At 42.2% G+C, this 22,941-nt stretch overlaps 2 protein-coding genes across 3 annotated transcripts; both read right to left on the bottom strand.

Moving 5' to 3' along the window:
* Positions 1–506: 506 nt before the first annotated feature.
* rnf181 (ring finger protein 181) lies at positions 507–2,823 on the bottom strand. The gene is made up of 6 exons (XM_084551180.1): positions 2,787–2,823; positions 2,164–2,291; positions 1,936–2,072; positions 1,603–1,718; positions 1,446–1,520; positions 507–1,346 (listed from the first exon to the last, which is right to left on the bottom strand). The coding sequence occupies exons 2-6, from the start codon at positions 2,247–2,249 to the stop codon at positions 1,287–1,289; spliced, it is 474 nt and encodes a 157-aa protein (XP_084407306.1). The 5' UTR covers positions 2,250–2,291; positions 2,787–2,823; the 3' UTR covers positions 507–1,286.
* Positions 2,824–4,827: 2,004 nt separating this feature from the next.
* On the bottom strand, positions 4,828–21,883 carry pxnb (paxillin b). 2 transcript variants are annotated; one of them, XM_084551178.1, is made up of 11 exons: positions 21,620–21,883; positions 12,054–12,262; positions 11,210–11,295; positions 10,962–11,101; positions 10,706–10,889; positions 10,078–10,192; positions 7,004–7,165; positions 6,714–6,887; positions 6,544–6,625; positions 6,291–6,439; positions 4,828–5,111 (listed from the first exon to the last, which is right to left on the bottom strand). In XM_084551178.1, the coding sequence occupies exons 1-11, from the start codon at positions 21,630–21,632 to the stop codon at positions 4,845–4,847; spliced, it is 1,581 nt and encodes a 526-aa protein (XP_084407304.1). In that variant the 5' UTR covers positions 21,633–21,883; the 3' UTR covers positions 4,828–4,844. The 2 variants fall into 2 exon arrangements, with proteins under 2 accessions (XP_084407304.1, XP_084407303.1); XM_084551177.1 differs by having other exon boundaries at positions 10,962–11,295.
* Positions 21,884–22,941: the final 1,058 nt, after the last annotated feature.

The following is a 22,941-nucleotide window of genomic DNA, read 5'->3' on the forward strand; positions in this document are numbered from 1 at the left end:
TATCTAGGCCAGAGGAGAGGCGATGCTTTCTCAAATATCAAAACAACATCACGGGACAAGCCAAAGGGGAACTCCACCTCCTCCCCCCCCACAGAGGTCAGCTTACTCTGCAAGAGGAATACTCACACAGCGAAAGCAGTTGTACGATGTCTTCTGCTGTTAACAGAGGAGCTTTGTCAAGTCTGGAAAAAATTATTCCATTGGAGACTGCAAATATTCAGGGCCTGTGTTCCAGTGGGAACGTGGAGTTTGCAGTATGTGGGCATTTACCAGGCAAAGCGGGATAGCATTAAAATGCATAATGCAAAATAACGGGACTAATTGTCAAATTATCTCCGCCTGTGCTTTATATCTTTCTGTTTTTAAGACAGAATTGTGGCCCGACCCCTGCGTGATATTCCCCCCTCTCACCTTATCACTTCCTGTCTCTTTCCACAACTAACTGTCAAATTAAAGGCATAAAACCTGCCCAAAAATGACTGAAAACAAACAACACTTACACTTAGTTGCTGGAGTGCGCTTTAAAATCAAAATGCTCAGTGGAATACAGATATAATTTTCTGTGCAAATATAATCCATAATGTAGTCCATGTCAGCTACTACTTTTATCTGAAAATGTCTATACAAATTAAGCTGCAAAACAAAAACATCCAGTTTAAAAAAAAAATGCAGAAAGAAAACTTTTCATAAATATTTCATATTAAATGGAAAGATGCTGAACAGATGGTTTTGTACATTTAAAGCTCATACGTTTATATAATATACATTTATATGCAGCTGTCAACAGCATCTTAAAAGTTTTCATCCAAGCTAAAAGTAACAAAATAGGATTTTAAATGTTTGATAACCCAGTTTCTTGTGCTGCAATCCACACCATATCAAATGAAATTGGAAAACCCTCAGTTGTTGTAGCCACACATTAAGACAAGTTACTGTCATTTTTAGCCATGAAATTACACCAAATAAACAGAAATTAGACCTGAATTTGTTATAAATTTACTTTAATATTTCAAAGACTGGATCTTATTTAAATGTGATGATGGCTTTGCAGCTATATAACAACATTTCCTGACAGTTTCGTAGTCTTGTTTAGGAGACACTATAGATGCCAGATATTCCTACTATACTCTTTAATATTTCTTATTTGATGCCCTCCCCGTGAATGAAATTATGTTTTGGTCATTATGGCAAGAATGCAGCTTTGCGCATTTCTTCAAACTTTCACTTGTTTTTTTTTTTTTAATTTTCACTAAAATGTCACAAACTTGCACCACAGCACCGTTGTGTCATGTGTACATGGCTCCATGTAGATCCTCCAGTCGGTTCTCTCTCTGTTTTTTTCTCTCCTACATGAGAGAAAAATAAAAACTATTCAGCTGAAGCCCCAATTAAAGCACACTAAGAAGATGAGGATCAATTGAGTCGATCGACATTTACACACTCACCTTGTCCTTTTTAAACTCCTCATATTCCGGATTGTCAGTGGGTAATTCAAGTCGGCAGAGCGGACAGGAGTTAGTCTACGATGGAAAAATGCGACGATAGACTCAAAAGACTTTCCAAGAAGCCACTCAAACTTCATCATACATTTGCAAGACTCACCTTCCCCAACCAGGGGAGTATACATCCTGAGTGGAAAAGGTGTTTGCAAGGCATTTCTCGAACGGTCTCTTGTTCCTCAAACTCCAGCAAACACACAGGACACTTGAGACCTTTGTCTGTGAGAACAGATTAAATCTCCCCATGAGTCGTCTTGATATTCACACAGATGTTCCCAGGTCCACTGTTATGAGACGTTTCCCTGGAGAAACTGATCAAAATCTTCTCGCTGCCTGTTCGTAATCATCATTTCTTCCCCTACATTTGCTGGACGATCATCAAACCATTGGTGATCCTATGTAAGCATTTAATTTTTCTACGGCAGACGACTCTCACCTGCTTGTTCTGGAGAAATGATGACCACGGTGAGGGTCTGGACAGCAGTTTTGGCAGCTGGAGGAGGAAGCCGCTGGTCCCAGTCAGACAAGTCAAATACTCCAGAGTCAATCAAGTCCAGTCCTTGCATTAAAGACCTTTACACAAAGAACAACAGTAAGTCAGAGCGCTGCACTCCATTGACCAAGGTATAACATTATATTGAGAATCAGGTATGTTTAGTCTCACCTGGCCAGTTCAAGCAGTGCATTCTGGCGATACTGTTCCTCTGGGTTGGTGGGCTCACAGTTGTGTTCATCAAAGTAGGATGCCATTTTGGTCCAGCCACCGCTTGTGTCCTCTTAGCAGCAAGACACCTGGAGACAGGTGGATGTTTAGAGTTCACTAATTTGTTCAAAAACTAAATCCACAGCTGATAATTGACAGCAGTCATTAGTTTACTGTCACTGCAGGAAACATGAAGAGAAATGAAACACTTCTTCACAAAACAGAAGACACGCACACCACAGTGATACGACTACCTGGTGTATTATTCATATAAATTATACTTCAGTGTCTCATATTTATGCATAGATATAATAAACTATTGGAAATTTCAACTTAACTCCCAGCAGCGAATCTTTAATGTACACAACAACATTAACTGACACTATTGCTATTTCAAATAAAAGCTCTAAAGTTTAAATAACGAGTAACGGCAAACACAACCAACCGACACGACCTCAAAAGTTTCACAGATAATATTTTTAACACTAACGGCTACGGGAGAAGTCTGTCCCACCACACAACGTAGAAAAGCAACAAGTGATATTAATTCTTGGCAAATTATCGACTCATTTCGATGGACTTACCTGAAACATCAGTAATAAACATTTGTCATCCTTCCGGGTATAACGACCCTGATCACGTGGTACATCGTCCAATCCAGTAGGGATCCCTCTTCTTTGTCTAAAGATTTTACTATATTGTTGTACTAGCGCCACCACATGGTGGAAGATGCGTACTGGAGATACTCTTTTTTCTTTTTACATAAAAACTTTTGGGACAAATACCCTCCAGTGTTTCACGATATAAATAGTCAATTTATCATTGACTGTTGTTCCAATCTGAAGTTTAGTTAAAAACATATAATAAGATTCCTTACCTGTACCTTTCCTACTCTTTGAAGTCTAAAAGATGCAATGTTTTTCTACATTTGTGCCGTCTAAACAAACACCTCCTTGAGTTTTCATAAAAAGCTAAAACATGAAACATAAATTGAGACCGTGGATTTCTTTTTGATACCAAAACAGAATTTATTTGTGTAATCAGACTAGAATTGAGGAGTTTCACTATTCATATCTATTGACATTCAAAGTGAAAAGAAAAAAACAAAACAAAAACAATAGTGAACAGACACAACAACAGTTCAAAGAAGGCATGGCTTTGGTTAAATAACACTCTACTAAACTGATTTGAAAAGACAACTGTTACATGGTATCTTAAATAGAGTGAGAAAAAGATTTAAGGCTCTAGTATTCCCTGAACAAGAAAAAAAAAAAAAAGGCCAAATATATCTGCTGCTCTGACCATGTACAGACCCCACCTGGTGCTCATACAGTAGATGCTACTCAGATGCTGAGGGGAAACTAGTCATCTAAACCTACGATTTATTCTAGCAGACCACCAGCCTCTCTAGGACTACTGACCTGCTACCAGTAATTAGCTGAATTTGCCAGTGTTATTAGACATGATACTGACACAAGGGCACAGGCAGCTAAGAAATACGTGCTGAAAGTCAAAGTTGTTAATCCACAGTTGCATAGTTGAGTTGAGATATCACAGGCAGACTTTGTGTACTTCTTTCAAAAGTAATAAACATTCATCAGCTTCTCAATACAGTAATGACAGCAAAATTATCTTTGCTATGCCTTCCCAGCAGTCTTCTCCTTCTTTGAATAAGTGGTTATTAAACATCCTAAGCATGCCGTCCTTACAATGTAGCTGCAATGGATATTTACAAAGAAATAAAAATTTCAGTAATGGTAGTGTAAGAGACATAAAATATACTCCCAATGTCTTTAACCAGTTCCACTTCAGATTATTTTTCTCTTTTCTTCAGTGAAAAGACAAGGAATGCTTTGGCAGCACAAAAATGTAACAATGGTGGATGGTTACACAGTGAATTTTCTTCATTGACAATAACTGGAAATATGAAACCATTCATGATTTGTGTTGAGATTCAGATTTTGATTCATTTGTAAAAGCTTATATACGAGCGTTTTTTGATTCTAGATTCATTTCACACATACTAAATGATTGCGAATGCAGACTCGGCCCTTTTACAGACACGGTTTATCCATGATATTCCCATGAGTTTAGCTCCGTCCAACCGTATATATATTTACAAGCCATTATCTGCTGTTAAATGTATTTTTTAAATGATGCACTCAACCAGTGAGTAAGAGGATTCTATGGATTTCAGTGTGTGCAGTAATAATTCACCACCCTCTAAAAAGATATGAAAACACAATCATGTTACAACAGTTACACAAAAGAATGACCGTTTCTTTGCCTTTGGAAAAAGTCCAACACATATCAGGAGACCGGGGGAAAACTTACATCTTCTCTCTATCAGGGTTGATGTGAAACAAACATTCCAATGTTTAAAAATTTTTGTAAATTGCAAATATGTCTGCATTTACTGACCAATTCAACACTCAGAAAATCTTCAAAAATAAACTGCTGTCAGTCTAAAAAAGTTTTTCCAAATTTCTGACAGAAAGAAAAAAGTCTAGAAGAGTCAGTGTGCTGCATCAACCACATGCACATACCCAACCCACGCATACTTCCAACATCATCATCAGAAAAAAAAAAACTTCCTTTGAACAAACAAAATCCATTCTTACTCTACCTGCACTAAAAATGCTTTAGCTGAAGAGTTTGATGAAGCAGCCGTGGCAGTAAGGTTTATCGTTTTGTTCTTTAAAGGTGCCTTTGTTGAGTTGCTTCAGGCAGAAGGCGCAGACAAAGTGCTCCGGGTGGAATTTCTTGGCCATGGCTGTGATACAGCGTCCCGTGATGGGCTTCTGACAGCCGGAGCAGAGGGAGCCGCGGCGCTCGTGGTAGTGTACTTCACAGTAGGGCTGGCCATCGTGCTCAAAGAAACTCCCATTCACAAAAGGGGTGAAGCACTCCTACAAGACACAGACCGTGTATTTTAATACTGTTATCCTTATAGAGAAGTAAAGTCGATTCCGTTTTGGTGGACCACCATGGAAAGTTAATTTGAAAAAATAACATCAAAATAATGAAAAAAAAATGATTTGTCTCATGCCGTTGATTTGGGTACATATTTCACACAGTACATATAACACTGCACAGTGGCCACCTGCAAAACAAACACCGATTTTACTCCTGCTCTACAAACAGTAATCATCTAGCAATGGCACTGAGCTCTGATAAATGACCTAACTACATTATGTATTAGCCTGGTCAGTCTAACCTAAGCCCCAAACACTAGGTCGACAAAGAACCTGGTCCCCCTACAATCCAGTCGGTTACAGAAGACTGTAGAATCAAGGTAGCTAATAAATGTGGAAGAATCTACAAAGCAGATGGGCCACACAGACTTGCTGTCAATGTCCTGTCCTGTATTATGTGCTGTTACTGACAAGCATCTGTGCCACTATTTTATAGGTGTTAATATTAAATTCATTTTAGTAAAAACAGTTTAGTGGGGAGAAGGCCTCTAATTAGTGTGACCATCTCTGTAATGTTGTAAACCATTTCATTCAAACTGTGTCCAAAGACAAAGTATAGATAACCCAATTTATGTTACCTTATGTAGCCCATCTTATCTGACTTCCTGTTTGGTATTTAACTGAAGGCTTTTAATTTGAAACAGCTTTTGGCATGTATACACAACAGAAATAAAATGATAATGTTAGTGTCTGTTGTCATATTGCAATACTGAGATAGTTTTTGTCTGCAAGTACGTTAATTCATCTATAAAACACTGACTGGTTAGCTGCGTTAGCATTAGCTTACTGGAGGTGAATTTCAAGATTCTTGATAGAAGTGTGTGAAAGTAGCTGAAATATTGTGGGGGTTTTTTGTAGCCAGCTCTTAGATTGATTTTATTATTTCAGGTATCTCTCGTGAGATATGCTACACAAAAGCTTGCTTGGCATTCTTGGTTTTACTGTTGCAACCAGCAACTGTTTGACAAAGTGTTATTTGTTTAAACTACACTTAAAGTCTGTTTGCAGCACAAGGGATTGTTTACCCCTAAAATGGGGCATCGTGACGTGAGCCTACTGTGGATGATGGATTGCCAGTCTGATCTATTAAGTGAAAAGAAGGATGATACAAACCCTGCAAACAAAACACTCTGGATGCCACAGACTGTTCAGCGCTGAGATGTAATTCTCCAGAATCGCTCGAGCACAGCCGCCACATTTCGGTGCAAACATGTCAAAGTAATCCTTCCTGCAGTAGGCTTTTCCATCCTTTTCATGAAACCCTTCACAGGAAAAAACGGAAACACACTTAATCAATCATATAAACACAAATGTGTACAAATTCCAATTCATAGTCCTAAATTATTGTAAAAACAAATTAGAATACCTTCTGGGCCAAAGAAGGATCCACACTGAGCGCAAAAGAAGTGTTCAGGATGCCATGTCCTATCCAGCGCCGTCACAACTTTCTGAAACGACATGACAGCATTTATTGTGGGCAGATTATTCTAGGAATCTATAGAGACCACATACTGTATGTACAGAGAAGCGACTCACATCCAGTATGGGCCCATTGCAGTAGTAGCATCGTGGGGAAAACAGATTATGGTAATCTTTCTCACAGTAGGGCTGTCCGTCACGCTCAAAAAAGTTCCTGGAACCGATCTCCTCTTGACAGTGAGTGCACACAAAGTGTTCAGGGTGCCACGTGCGTCCCATGGCAGTCACCACCTAAAACAAACAGAGAAGTCGACTCTTCATTTAGTAGGGAAACGATGATATTAGAAAGATTATATACTGTATTTATGTGATGGATACAAGATGTCTATTTTGCATAAGTATCTCACCTGTCCAACAATTGGCTTACAGCAGGCACCACAAACTCCTTTAGCTACTGTCTGCACCCCCAGTTTGTTGAGGTCAGATTGCAGGCTACCAAGCATGTTGTCCAGCTTGTTGACCTGTGTTGGGGGCCCCCCAGGAACTCCGCCTTTTCCTTGGGCCATAATCTGAAATGTTTAAACATGAAAATAGTTGTTGTGTGCCTGATATACACGTAAATGTGAGAACATTTGTGGTATCAGACTAATAAAGGTGGGTTTCTTAGAAGTGTGAATAACAGAGGAGATAAGAGATGGGGATTCATGCCTGCATTGGAGGGAAGATGGGGTCATACTCTGTTTGGCAACCTACAGACACCAGGACTTTGGGGGGAACTGGTGGAACTGTCTCCACTGGTGGTGGCCGAGTTGGGGTTTTAAGGACAGGAGGAGGGGGTTCTGGTTTGGGGGCAGGAGGCTCCTGAATTGGGGCTGGTGGAGGTGAGGGTTTTATCATCTGCAGAGATGCAGCAGGAACTGGTTCCTGAATATGGGTAGGTTGTGGAGGGGGAGAGGGAGGTGGAGGAGGAGGTGGGGGTATTGGGATAGGGGGTAGTTGTACTGGGATGAGTGGTTGTTTAGGTTCTTCTGTAACAGGGGGTCGGCGAGGGGTAGGGGGAGAGACAGGTGGGAGCACCTTCCTCACAGGGACAGGTGACTCTGGGGGAATTGTGATCTAAAGAAGAATGAGAAACAGAGAAGCAAAGAGACAGAGGAAATGTGTAGAAAAATAGAAAAGGTGAAATAATTGGAAAAAGAAAACTTGGGTAATCTTTTGAGCACACTGAAGCCAACCTTGTCGACCTCACTGCTGACCCAATCAGGACGGAAACGCTGAGGTTTGGACGCGATGATGACACCCTCGGTCAGCCATTCATCAGACTGTTTACGCCGCCGCTCTGAGCGGCCAATCCCAAGCTTACCCTGAAGCTCCTCTATGAGACGGTCCTGAGAAGTGCTCTTGTTAACAATGACAGGTCCCATCTTCCTGCGCAGATGACCGTCTCGGTACATGGGGTGTACATTGGGAGTCTCCTTCGTGCGCCTAATCACTGATTTTATCTAAGAGGGAATGGTAAGCACCTCATCATATGTCCACTTTAATCATACACCAGCTTAAGCGTTTACAGCAGAGCTCTGGAGGAGCAGGCGAGTCCCCCAAACTATTTTCAAATCGCAGACATGCCAGGATGTAGTGGAGGTCAGTGGGCTTAGAGTCACACTTCATGTTTTTCTTGCATGCTTACGTCATATGTCACACTTGCCAATGGACGTCCCCCCCAGACTCTCAGGCAGCGATAACCACTTCACAATATAAGCTGCATTAGGATCCTACACATAACTGCCTGTGCCATGTTGAGTGCTGGTGCTAATAAAAAGCCAGTTAGTGGGTAAAGTGCACAATCAAAGCAAAAACTCTGATTAGCTCATGTCTATTTAGCTAGCCTCTGCATAACCGTGTGCAGTATTTACTCTGCAAGACGGTTTTGTCATCTTTAGTTGGCAAACTTCAAAGATATTCATTTCTGGGAGGTAATTTGACTGATCAATGAATTGACCTTGAAGCAGAGGCTAGCATATATAGAAATATCTCACAAACAAAAGCAAAAAAATAAATAAATAAAAGTCAAACAAGCTCATTTTGTGTCAAGCAGGAGTGGAAATGCATACATGTCCAGAAGCAGAGACTCTGTCTATATTGGGAGTCTGAATCAGGGGCAGGTCCAGGGCAACATCAGGGGTCCCGGGGCATGAGGACGGGGTCATGGACTCATCCATCCAGCTGGCCTCTGTCAGCGGGGTCATACTGCCATCTGTGTACAGCCTCTCAGTGTAAGGCGTCATGGTGCCGTCCAGTCCGTCATGTAAGGACATTGACAGCTCCTCGTCAGCCCAGTCCAGATCCCCATTCCCATCAGTGCCTCCGTCTACTGAGCCGTCTGTGATGGTGTTGGTGCCACTGGTGAAAGTGTCCGGCAGCACACTGTTCCTGTCCATGGGCAGGATAAACTCCTCATGCACCTCCTGCATCCCTCTACCAAGACACTGTGCCTCCATATTCAGCTGTTGATCCTCTAGATATGCTGTTGTTTGATTTTGTGCAAAACTCATTGCTAGCAACTTGTCTAGAGCCTCGTCCAGGGAAGGTTCTACTACAGAGGGTTGCTGTACAGAGAGGGGGCTGACTCTCTGGGCTGGTGGTGCAGTCTCTAACAGTCTGTTGGTGCTAGCATACGCCAGTTGAGAGGGGTCCATTGGTGGATAGACTGGAGATGGTGAAGATGTTTTTGAGGAGATATGAGCAGAAGTTGGAGATACACTGACACCAACAGCGAGTGGGGAAGGAATGGAGAGAGGAGGGGTGAAGTTTTTGGAAGGAGGTGGAGTAGAGAAATCAAGGTCATGAAAACAAGCAGAGAATTTACCAACAGTAGCTGAGGGTGAGGACCGGTCTACAGATGGACTAGGAGACTTAGAGGACTTGTGGTCCAGGACAGTGTTAACAGAAGTAAGTGAGGGGGAGGTGGTATCTGAAGGACTTGAGCCATTTCTCATCAGGTTGGAGTTAAAGGAAGCGGGCTGAGAGAGGACTAGCAGAGTTTTGGTTTGTGATGAGAGCATGGTGGCAGAGACATCTATCACAGAGTCCAGGTCTAGGTCACTGGCAGCAGAAAGTGAGGATGTAGGACTGTGAGGAAGGAGACGGCTCGAATGGGGCCTCAACATGCCACCGTCTCCTCCATCCTCGTCTATGTGTAGCTCGAAACCAGCAGGTAAAGAGAAAAGAGGAGAGGCACAGGCAGACGGGTGGGACAGACTAAGAGAAGGAGAAGCCACTGGGGTAACAGAGGAAGTGACTGGAGGATGGTGACAGCTGGAAAATGCTCCTGCTGGGTCTAGCAGAGAGCCCAAAGAACTGGGCTAGAGAAAAGAGAAGCATAAGATAAGAGGAAGAGGACAGAAATTATCAGGAACATGAAAGGAGAAGTGCACGTTTTGTTGATGTAGCATTTCCATTGTTCACTCATGCTGCTCTGTACCTTGAAGTCAGACAAAGAGGCCATCAGCTCATCTAGCTCTCTTGTGGCACAAGAAGCTGAAATTCTGGCTTGCTGCTGAGATGACGTGTCCAAATCGCTGTGTTGAGGGGAGGGGCTGGAAAATACATATTACAATATAATTTATAATTAAGTGCAAACACTGAATGTTTACCAACAACCAAACTGAAAATATCTGTTATGTACTATAAGCTCTCACACAATTTCCAATAACAAGGCAAAACGTTTCTCTGAGCACCTTTTCAACGCCAGAACCCCACCAAACAATGTGTGTAACTTTCTAAGAGCAGTGATCCAACATTCACACCCATTTCACACAGTGTTTGGCCAGAACAGCTACATGACAGATGGTGAGACAACAGGTTTCATTTGAACTCTTCATCATGTTAATGGTCCCAGAACTAGCTACCAAGCTGATTGTAATGTAACAAATCCTGCTTGTGGGTGCACACTTTAAACTCAGTTTTTGGCGAGCTCAGAGGAATGAAAACCTTCATCACTGACATAGACATACATCTCTGATCGGAGAAGGACTTGAAAGTCATGCATCCCATCACTGATCTAACTACATACAAAGTTAGACAGCAACTGCAGTGAAGGGACCCTTTACCTGGGTGAAGGCACCGAGCCCTCCAGCTCGTCCAGTAGACTCTCCACACTGGGTCGGCCTTCCTCCAACCTTGTTCCATTCCTCTTGGGTTTTTCCTGAGGTGGGGAGCTAACCAAGATGTCAGGGCCGCTGCCGTTCTCATAGTGGGTGATGCTGCAGGATGGTAAGGGTGGAGCTGCCTCCTCTGTGGACACATAACTTTAGTAAAACAGCTCAGCATAAACAGAACTGACAAAGCTAAGGGCTTTCTATCCACCTGTAGTGGGGAATGAAGGCGAACTCTGTTGCACTGCATTAAGTTCCAGCAGAAGCCTGTCGAGCTCTGAGAGGTTACTGCCCAGCGCAGAAGACATGGCAGCTGTTGACGAGTCTGATGTCTTCTGTTTGTTTGGAAAACTGAAGAGGAGAGAGAAAGGAGCAACTGTTAATAGAAACCGAAGACAACGAAAATGCAAGATAATGTGATTAGCTTTACCAGCAGTACATATAACGTGTGCAGGATACCTGTAGACGTGGTCCTCTTCAATGTGAGACAGTGGAGAACTGCTACTGTCCCTGGACCAAGAGCTCTTCTGGGCTGAACCTAACGACTGCAGAACATACACAGGTCATTCATACAGAAAAATGTTCTCCTGAAAATTTGCTTTAGTGTTGATATAAATCTGAACCAAGTCAATTGTGTAATCTTTCTCTGTTTTTCTTTTCTGATGAATTTGATAACATCACAAACAAATTATCACATGTATACAGCCATGCATTAGATCCAAACAAAAATGAACTAAATATTGAATATGAGAAGACCATGTGTAATTCTATCAAAAAAAACACCATCGACAAGTAGTTAGTTTGCGATGTGTTCATGTTTATGTATGTAAAGTAGCCCAGTGAAGTTAAGTTACAAATTTTCTCAGTAATAACCAGCGTCTTTATTTACCTTTATTGCTGCAAAAATGAAAACATAACGTTATAATCTGAATTTATTTATGTCAAATCTATAAATTAATGTGTCCACAGATCCCACAGCTCATTAGATAGACTGGAAGACTCAGTAAATCTCAGATATTTGTTGCACTTGAACAGGGTCATGAACCCTGGACCCTGAGATTAAAAGACTGATGCTCTACCGACTGAGCCATAAATCCTAAACCTTTATCTCCATCATGTCCGGAGGTCGCGCGCTGATCATGGTTCTGAAATAGCATTGGATTCTGTACCGTTATTCAACTTTGCCCCAAATGATGCTGGCTTTTGTTTGCATACAGAACACAAAACTGTGCTGGGTGGTGGGTCGAGACACATGTGGAGAGATATTTTAAGACGAGGTCTGAACGGCGGCATAGAGACCTACTTGCTGAGAGGAGTGGTGGGAGTCCGGTTGATCTATCAGTGACCCGTTCAGAGCTTCGGCTGAGGGTGGAGGAGGGACTGGAGGTGGAACTGACACATCTTGGTAGGAGTGTCCTCCCGTGGGAATGGAGTAGGGGGTTTCCTCAGGTAAGAACACTGGACGTTTGGAGATGTGGGACGTAGTAGATTCCAGGTCTGCCAGCAACGCGTCTGAAAGATATCATCAGCATAGCTAAAAACACTCTCTCTCTGTGTAATTCAAACAAATATATCACAGCCAAACTCCTGATTGGTTTCTGCCAGATGTTTCCGCATACAAGCACGGTTGGTCTGGAAACCTGTGAAAACTTTAATGGGACTTTCGGTTGCTCTGCAGAGACTACTGACTGTGGTGTCAGGCTGTAAACAATGGCAGTAAATGGCCTTGTTTTTATACAGCACTTTCCTACCTATTCAAAGAGCTTTATAGTCACAGACGCATCTACCCATTCGCTCACAAAAGCGCACACATATTCACACACCAGTGAAACATACTGGGGGTTCAGTGTCTTGCCCAAGGACAATCCGGCATGTGGCACATTCCGGGGATCGAACCGCTAACCTCTGGTCCGTGGACAACCCGCTCTATCTACTGCAGCATGTCAACAAGAAAAAAAGCTCTCATCAATGCCAGTCGTACAAGTGCAAGATCACTTGAGCCTCAGCTTTCCGTTAGACCTTTAAAATCCCCAGCTTACTTTCCCCAGCAGTCAACACTAAATATACAACCTGTAGTTAATGAGAGTCATGCCTATGATTAGTCTCAGTTTTAAGAGAATGACTGAGAATTTAACAAGACAGACTGATGAAACAAACTGGCAGACAGACAGTGTTTCTGAACCCTGTCCAGGATTGACGGGGTACAGTGTTACTCTGCCGAGTGTTCGGTGGAACGCAGGAACAAAATAGACTCTTACATCACACAATCTATCCATCCTCAGCCTGTCCAGAATAGACTGCAATCACCCGGTGCATACTGTCGCACCGCGGAGGCTTGGATACAGTCTGTTTCAAACAATAACTGGACATTTAAGATCAGACCACCCGAAATGCTGGGTGGAAAATTGTTACAAATATCAGAGGAAAATTACAAAATACAACTTGTGAAGTACGAAGTGACTCTGGATTTGGAATTTATTCACGAGTGATAACTTTTTAACTTCATCTAACCCTTAACCCCCGTATCAAGCCACAACAACATAAAACTTTTACATAAAACTGTAGAGTTACACATATATAAAGAATACATGAGATATCAGGCTTTAATAAATGTTTCCTTCATCTATGTCAAGACTAAACTATACAACAAAGACAATATAAACTCATAACCAAACAAAACAACTTTCAATCCTTAGAAAGTCTAGTAGGTGTACTCACATTTTTCCCCACCTGCTATGTCTGTAATATCCTCCAGGAAGGATTATATGTGTGTGTGAGGTGGACAGCAGTGCAGACAAAGATAGCGTGAGCAACAAGTGAGTGATAACATGCAGCCAGTCTGCTGGGGGAGTGGTTTAATGGCCAAAACTGAGTGACAGTATCCTTCAGTACCCCTTTCTCTCAGCAACAAACTTCCTTAAAGCATTGTCACCATCAATGATTAATCAGTGATGCATTTACAATGAATATGATCAACAGGAATGTAACTTTAGATTTGTCAGACGTATGTTTAAAGTGAAAATGTTACACTCAGGCAAACTAGTATAAGACTATGGCTTAACTTCTACAATCGTCAGTGTCAACTCTTCTTCATAGCCTTCAGTCTAATAAGGGATCATGACCAGAAGTCAAATGTTTAAGTCAGGAAGTTTGACATAAACCACATGGGAGCGCAAACCTATTTAAAGCAGTAAGCTCAGCGAGTAGGCCATGTCTGTGCAAATGTGCTGAAATATCATGACAAGCTCAAAATAATCTGCACCTGGTGCCGACATGCTAGACAAGGCCTTACTGAAGTTGACTTTGTCACTCATAAAACAAAGCCTGCGCCAGAAAAATACCACGGCAGGTTTTGTGACAAAGGTGAATCACATAAAATGCAGTGATCGGGATAAAGACATAGACTCACATTTCAGCTTTTCAACTAAAATAAATAAATAAATAAATGCCTCACCAAGTATGGCAATATATTCCTAGAAAGTTCTTAGCAGCCTTGACAGAGAGGACAGCCGTACTGCCATAGGCCTTCCAAAACACTTGGAGACGGAGCCAAGTTTTTCCACACTTCTTCTCTAACAGTGTCTCAACACTCGCCTCCCACCTGCTGATACTACACATCTGTGAGTCTGGCACAGGCCCATGAACACCAGAAAAGATCTCCGGAGGGGATATCCATTGCGGTTAGAATAATTGTTTGAATGTCAGCTAACACATTATGACTCTATTCCTTCCTTGAAGGGAAATAAACAGCTCCGGTATGTTTTAAAACCAACAAGTTTTAGTTAGTAGAAAAATGATAAGTCGTACTGAGAATTTATGTACGACATGAATCTGGATTTAGAGTTTCCTGACGCACACAGGGTTTCAATCGATTAGAGAAATCTGTCAATTATTAATTTGATGGACAGAAAATTAATCTATAGTTTTGAAATAGATTTGGTGACGTACAGGAGCAGTACGCCAAATGAACTTCAAAGAACTAACAGCAACACAGGCTGACTTTGACTCCGCCTCATTTAGCATGTGTCTGAACTTAACTTAACTGCAGATGTAACTGGTCCATATGTTCTGCGCCCGTATGACAGACCAGGGGGCTGGAAGAGAAAACCTGGGAGGCTACAAACCACCATACAAAGAGGTCTTCTCCTGAATCATCATCAGTTGGTCTTAAGTTTATTAATTCTAAATGATCATGTCGTCCAAAATATTTGTGCATTTCAATGATTAGTTAAATATGTAAAAGGAAAAAACAATTTGCAATTTCAACTTCGCCATCTTTTTAGTTGTTTCTCTTCTTGCACACTGGCTCACTAAATGAACAGCCAATCAAAGTATCCTCTCTGGAAAATCAGCTTCATAGTCACCAACAGTCTGCGTAGTGCCGCAGGTGAGGGACATACCAGAAAAACTAGGGATGGTGAGATTACAAAACTGAGACAGTTCCACATGTAAGGTCACTGTTACTATTTGAAGGTTAATTTTGGATGGATGGATTTGCTTAATCCATGTTTTTGTGTTTTGCGACTTTTCAGTCTGCACTTCAAAAACACACTATGCTCATCTTTCGTGGCAGGTCATAAAATGATGAAGAATGAAGATGCAACCGATCTTTTTTGCTTTCCTCATTTCCCTGCAGAGGGCGGCATTGAGCCTGGGACGAGGACAGACAACAAGCCTTCGTCAGTCTCAGACAAGTTTGGTCGGCAAAGAGTTAGAAGCATTAAGAATGCAAACATGCACTGTAAGCCAAGTAACAGGCTAATCTTTTCCATTCGAGACAGGGGGTAGGAGCAGCAATGGACAAAGTCCAATTCTGCTCTAACAGAATCTTGACTCAATAGCTCATTGTGCAGGACTGGATGAATAAAGCTGTCATCTAAAAAGATCTGACAGCAACTAATAATTCAAGATGAATTCACCAGACCTCATTCAAACAATATGCCGTTATATTAACAGTAATTCTGTCTGTGGATCGAACTGTGGTGACACTGTGGCAACTATTCTTATCTTTAATTATGTTCAACAAACAACTGTAGGGTCATGTGGATACTGTACACATTCTTGTGGCAGTGGGTGCATGTACAGTCTTGTCCGTGCACCACTATCCACCCACCCGAGGCCTTGCCATGGCCCTGCAGCGTTTATCAGATGGGAGTGAAGGTACATGGGGAATTCCACACATTCCACTGTCCACTTTGCAGAAAGCGAGCACTGAGGCGGGGACACAGTGAAGGTGCCTTGGGAACAGGAGCATTTAAAGTTGCCCTAATCCGGTGAAACCTCATTTAAACTCCAACCTGGATTCAAAATGATGCTTTGTAATAAAGTCTAGTCAAGAAGACGTTTCTTCTCTAGCTCAGGAGCCTAGGTAGTGAGCTGATGAAGAATGTGCTCAAACACAAAACCCCATCTGTCAGGCCAGAAAATGAAAATAATGTGTTGACAATTACAGGACCCGTTCCCGCTAACTACAGCATGCTCTGAATTCCAGGATAAGGGAGATGTCAGTGTTTTTACTGCCCATTTCCCACAGAGTGTAGGAGTACAGTGCAGGAAGGCAGGGAGAACATGGAGACTGTTTAATCTTTTCTATTAACACGTGGGTAACAGTGATGGGCCACCAGGGTCCACAGCTCACCTGTTTATAGCCAGGGAGCAAAAGAGCAGAACTGGGCACAGTCCCACAAGGAAACCCTACCCCATCAGGCCAACCCATCATGATATTTATATCAAACAAGACAGGCAGGGGCCATGGAGAGGGGGTGGAGGGTGAGATGCCAGTGAGACAGACAGGGAAGGCTGTGTAGAAACCAGACAAACACAGAAAGTAAGAAAACGGGCAAACAAATAAAAATGACAGCCCAAAAGAGAAGTTAATAACAAGCCCTTTGGCTTAAAGACGGCCACCGGTTAATAATTAAGAACACACAACCCCATGCAAAAGATGAATGAATACACAATCAAAAAGACAGAAGCATCTTAGGGTGATTACTAACTAAAAATACCCTGCCAAGCAACCCCATATCCGAAAGATGACACTCCTCTTGAGAGAAGGCTGGACCAAAATAAAAGTACTTCCCCACAGACTAGTAAATCAGATGACAAGGGAAAGTCTAAAGACTGATGTAACACCCAGTCACTGAGGACACATTCATAGCCTTCCATGTGTGAAAACAGTATGTCAGTGAGGAGCCTTTTGTGCCGTAAGAGAGTGCAATTGGGTAGGATGAGAAGAGCTATCAAAGAAAGGCTGTCTTGTCTTCCTTGTGCTTAAACACTGACTGAAAGGAGACAGATGGCAATTCTACAAAAAGGCAATTAACAGCTATCCACATGAATTCAGTGGGTAAATCATGGCTACGTCACACAATCTGGCTTGTAATCAATAAAGATTTTTTTTTAAACAAAATCTTTTAATGCATAATTCAATAAAATAAGCCAATTAATCCAAAAAAATATCAGGAAAGCAACCAGAAAACCAGAAAATTCCTCTTTTGTTTAATTAACACTCTACACCAGCAAGTGATCTAATGCTCTCAGACTGTCCTGACATTATGTAGGTCCCTTTTTTGCTGCCAAAACAGCCCTGACCTGTCAAGACATGGACTCCAGTAGACCCCTGAAGATGTGCTGTGGTATTTGGCACCAAGACGTCATAGCAGCAGACACTTCAAATTGCAAGGTGAGGCCTCCATGAACGGATGCTTGATTGAACCTGAGAGCTGGGGAATCTGGAGGCCAAGTCAACACCTTAAACACGTCACTGTGTTCCTCAAACCACTCCAGTTCCTTTAAGATGAGTAGAAACTTAAGACTTAAACAAAAGCTGAATTGGTATTTAAAAGGCAGAAGTGAGATTTCTTGTTCTGCTTATACACACAGAGTCCACTTCTCAAGAGTCCTGGGATGTCCTGAACTTGACTAACACTGAAAGAATCCAGCAGGGACTCAGATTCCTACTTGATTACACAGACCTGTAAGGAAAATAATCATCACTGTTCTCTGAGCCAAGTTACAAGGCAGAGGAAAGGGAAGGTGTGGAAACAGCATGAGGGGAAGAGGAAGACACTGAAGGGCACTGCGAGTGAAACAACAGTACGGTACAACAGCATTAATAGTGGAAACACTGTTTTAGCACCAGGCCCACAACTGCCCTCTCTACCAGTGTTTGCTGGCCTCCAGCACTGACTCTGCTCATTGTTTTTCTCCACTGTTTCCTGAGGATGTGGGGCAGGCTCTGTTGCCTAAGCGATGAGGTCAGCCATGTAGCTCCCTCTTCCCCAGACCCAGAACAGGATGGGTGTGGAGCTCAGGAACAAGACTGATTTACAGTCTTCACTCCGGCCTAGCAGGCCAGCCTACTGGTTAGGGGTGGTATGCAGTAACCCTGCAGCCCTCGTAGGGTGTTGATAGCTGGTCTGGTAACACTAACTCTGTGCTGCCGACTCACTGGGGCACAGAAACCACCGAAGACCTTCTAAGATTTTTTGGTATGCTGTGCAAACACTGTAAACATTTAGGGCAGTGCTTCTTACATCTCAGCCAAGCCCTATTCATTCCTCTGCAAAGTAATCAACTGATACAATTACGGTAAATATTGGAGGCTTGCTGTGTATTTACAAAATGCTTGTTTATAAGGTGTTGCCACCACACAAATAGTATACACGGGCCTGAAAATAAAGCTGAAGGGCTCCCACAGTTTTACAGCCTGTGTGCTTTTAAACAATAAACATCACCTGTTGTTAACTGCTTTTCTCGTCAGATGATCGCAGGGATATGCAATGTTATGCTGTTCACGCCAGATCACCATGCAACCCGGTTTTGAAAAGCGGAGTGGAATAAAACTGAGTCCAGATCAATCCTGACAGAGACCTGTCCACACAGACTCACAAAGGTGCAAGTTTACAAAATGTGTATGTGTGTACAAGCTTGTGCTGTTTAATGAAGTCTCAGATAATGCAATTGTAGTTTTTAATTTGAGCTAAATTATTATTATTTGTCAAACATGAAGTCAACAACATACGTGTTATATCAGATGACAGCCTCAGTCCTCGGTCAAATTCAGTTTAGACAAGGGCCGAGGGTTGGTTAAAACGCAGAAGCTGCAGTTTCAGTTATATTGTCTTTTAATAATACATATTAATTAGCAAATACGCAGAAAATAGGGCAGCTCCCTAGTTTATCTGATCAGTAATCCTTAACACTGATACACTTGCAGTAAGAAAACTTGTTCCCATTCTCGTAAACCTGCAGACATGGAGCAAGGCACCCACAGCAAATAGAGCGAGGTCAGTATGCCTGAATTTTACACAGTCCTGATGAATTCACAGAGCGCTTAACGGTGGCTTCACACTTGACAAACATGAAACACCGAAGGAGGAGAGGCTGTCGGATAGTCTCGTCTCCTTGGTGGCCATATCAGTAATGAATGTGAGGCTTGGCCTGGCTGCCACCTGGTTTGGACTGTAAAAGACTGACGGGGCTGGAGGAGCTCTAACTGTCTGCTGAGGGAATTCCCTTCCCCAAGCAGTAGGCAACGTGGGCAGATCAATATACACACAGAACGAAAGGAGAGAGAAAGGAGCAGTCTGATCAGGTTTCCAAACACCCCCATGTGGACCTGTCAGTAACCAGTACAAGGACCTGAAGAGGCTTGTTAGCTGGGGGTTAAGTGGAAGTATGGTAAACCGTGGTCATAGAGTATTCGCAAATATTTTACATTTGTTGTTTTTGCATAGTTCGTGAGGACATATGATGTGAATAAAAAGTGTTACAGCAGGGCAGATGATCTCAGATTTTTTAACCACCAGGAGACCCAGGTTTGGCTGAAATCAACAGCCCACATAAGTTAGGAGCAGCGGCAGGAGGCAAGTCGTGACCCAGAGAGTATTTGGCCTTGGACCCTGACACAGAGTGATGTTCAAAATTCCTCAGCAGCCTCGCCCCCTCCTTCAACGAGACTGCAGGCTCCCTCTCAAACAACAATCGGTCCTTTCAGTGGCCTACGGCAGAAAGAGGCACCTAATGTGCCCTGGAGATATTCTCACAGCTGGCTAAATGAGAAATGTGGCCCATCATCTCTCCACTTAAACAAATCCATTTTACTGCCGTACTACAGAGGAAGATCAGTACAACGCTGGAACCGTTCCTAGTACCTGACAGGTGGAGTAAGAGATTTATTTTGAATTAGTCAGGTAAATATAGCAGACTGACCAGCTGCCGAAAACTACAACAACAGAATTAGAAGTTCGGATGTTCGCTGTCAAAGGTCAAGGGCCAATGATCAGTAGGGCATAAAGAAAAAAAACAGATGAAGCAAGGAAATAGTAACTAAACTGTATGTTATTGATTGCAGCCAGCGCTGCTATTTAATAAGCGGCAGATAAAGGGATCGTAGTTATGCTAAGGGATAATAAAAGTGTGGGCCATAACTCTGATAACATCAGAAATCTTAGCTGGCAGACAAAGGGTAGTTCACATCTCCTTACCTTATTGCTTTGACAGAAATCCTAAAGCAATAAGTAATCAATAAATGTAAGCAACTTTTGTGCCGTGTGAAGGTTTTTGAATCCACAGCAACGCACTCTGTTTTCTGAGACCTTTCTATCAAAACCAATATTAACTTTTTTGGCTATTTGAGCGACAGTAGCTTGTCTGTAGGATCTAAATCTTGGCTGCCCATTAACCTTGTCACCTTTCACTGCTTTCCCTTCCTTGGGCCACTTCTGATTACCGAGTCTGACCACTCCAGACCAGGAACGCCCGACAAGAGCTGCAGTTTTGTTGATGCTCTGACCCACTTGTCCATGCCATTACAGTTTGCCTCTTGTCAGAGTCACTCAAATCGTTCCACGTGGCCCATTTTTTTCCGCTTCATTCGGACACATCAACTTTTCAGGACAAAATTACCTGCTGCCCAATACATCCCTGGTGCCATGGTAACAACGTAATCAGTGTTACTTACTTCACCCATCAGTGACCACATTGCCATGAGAGGCTGATGTGTAACCATTGTGTGTAACCTCGGAAATCAACAGCACAAGGACATAAAACTAGAGCCGTTTCACGTCCTATTCTAGCCATAACCGAAGCAGGACATGTTGACAGCAATAAGAGAAGATTTCAGCTTTGTTTATGGTGATGGTTTTAACTTTTTAATTAAATGTATGACTTGCACAGGAGTGTATGGAAATGTTATTGTATCCCATAATTAAAAGTTCCTGTTCAGTCATCGTGAAAAAAAAAGGGAACAAAGTGGTCAGTAATTATGTATCACTGGCATTAAAGTCTGCTCCATCACACTGTAGGGTCATTTTAAGTCAGCCAAGCCGGGGTTGAGCTCACATTGTCCCGTACTGAGCAGACTAAATGGGGAGGCCTGTTGACTCCACCACTTCAAAGCAGGAATGAATAGCCCCGGGGGCAAGAGTTGAGGAGGTAACGTTAAAAGCTCGATGTCAAAATGTCAGCAAAATATCTCCTCCCTCTGGCACAACATATTGACCAGAAGCAGCTGATTTAAACAAGCGTATCAGTATCACTATTATTATTATTATTAATATGAGAGATATTAACGGTTACCATGGCGAGGGAAGGTTTAAAAGGGGGTAAAGGCTAGCGGTGTCCAGACGCTAAGTTCCCCCGATGCTTATTTAAAACAAAAAAGTTGGAAACGTGTCAAACATTAATAATACTTTCATCAGATACGCGTTGTTTTTTTTTCTGGAGTAACACGACTGATCTACAGTGAACCACAAACAGCCTTTTTCAACGTAAAATCTCGTCGTAACGTTAACTACTCCTCCACCCTGCTTATCCGCTCCTCACTGAGGGCAAAAAAAAAACAGCTTTTTTAGAAAAATAACTCACCTAAATCCTCCATAGTGGCTGCCTGGGTGTGGACTGCGCAGGTTTTCTGTTTGGAGAGCTTCTTGTGTGTTTACGAAGTCTGAATTTTCCTTTTTAAACTTCAAACACTGCTGCTGCTCTGGAAGTTGGTCAGGATCTTTCTCGTGAACGCGCTGCAAATATGTGCATGTGTACTTAACCAGAACGCGCACTCTGACTGAAGTTCTGCGATGGGCGACATCTAGCGACCAGAAGCTGGAATTGTTTAAATTATTAACATTGTATGTGTAGTATCTTTAATTTGTAATCCAAACAACTGGTTTCACAACAATATATGTTGAATCTGATATACTCTCTCATATAAATATGTATAATGTGCATTATTTGTTAATAAAGTCAGCCATAACATTATGAACAGGTGCATTGTGAGTCTCCCTTTGGTAGTCAAAACTGCCCAGAGCCTTCAAGCCATGGACCCCACTAGATCCTGTTGTATCTGCTTTGTGGGAGGGTGCCTTATCCTGCTAAAAGAGGCCACTGGCAACAATGGATTACCACTTTTCCTTCTTTGGATCTTTTGATATAGGTACTGACCACTTTAGACTGTGAATGCCTTATAAGCGCTGCAGATTTGGTAATGCTTTGACTCAGTCATTTAGCTGTCATGACTTGTCCCTTGTTAAAGTCACTCAAACCCTTCAGTATTTCCTGCTTCTAACACAACAACTTGGAGGACAAAATGTTCACTTGGTGCCTAATATATACCACTGACAAGAGCCATGATTACAGAATAACTTCACCTGTCAATAGTTATAATGTTATGGCTGATCAGTGTGTGCTTTGGACACTGACACGTTTTTTGTTATTTTAGTTGTATTGCCATTTTAGTTATCAAAACATAATTAAGTTGCATTTATAGAATGGATACATTAGATGGGGTGGTTGTGGCTCAGTAGGTAGTAAGTAGTAAGTAACCCTAACCCTAACCAGAGGGTTAGTGGTGAACCCCCAGTTGCTCCCAGTGCATGGCACTGGAGTGAGAATGCATGTGTGTAAAGCACCAATAGGTAAAAAGGTGCTATATAAAAACAAGATCATATAGGGTTAAAGGCAGACTCTCATTAGAGCATTCGTATCCTGATTGGAGATGTGTAGAAATTACAAATATTCCTATACCTAAACTACACTTTTATACGCAAACCAGACCTTTTATACTCTGTATATTTTATATTGTTTCTCATTTCTCACTGTTTATTTGAAGACAAATTCGTTGTATGTGTGAGCATATGGGACACACAGTCATCTATTTTCAAGTATTCAATACTGATTGGACAAATTCACCT

Source organism: Chelon labrosus (assembly GCF_963514085.1).
Source record: "Chelon labrosus genome assembly, chromosome: 9".
NCBI lineage: Eukaryota > Metazoa > Chordata > Actinopteri > Mugiliformes > Mugilidae > Chelon > Chelon labrosus.

Bases quoted from the DNA above. Each gene is read 5' to 3' on its own strand.
- rnf181 (XM_084551180.1), bottom strand. From the start codon at position 2,249: ATGGCATCCTACTTTGATGAACACAACTGTGAGCCCACCAACCCAGAG. The intron at 1,719-1,935 runs GTGAGAGTCGTC...CTGTTCTCACAG, and splicing joins CATTTCTCCAGAACAAGCAG to ACAAAGGTCTCAAGTGTCCT. The intron at 1,521-1,602 runs GTGAGTCTTGCA...TTTCCATCGTAG, and splicing joins TACTCCCCTGGTTGGGGAAG to ACTAACTCCTGTCCGCTCTG.
- pxnb (XM_084551177.1), bottom strand. The intron at 6,888-7,003 runs GTGAGATACTTA...TGTTTGTTTTAG, and splicing joins GTAAGCCAATTGTTGGACAG to GTGGTGACTGCCATGGGACG. The intron at 6,626-6,713 runs GTGAGTCGCTTC...ATGTCGTTTCAG, and splicing joins GCAATGGGCCCATACTGGAT to AAAGTTGTGACGGCGCTGGA.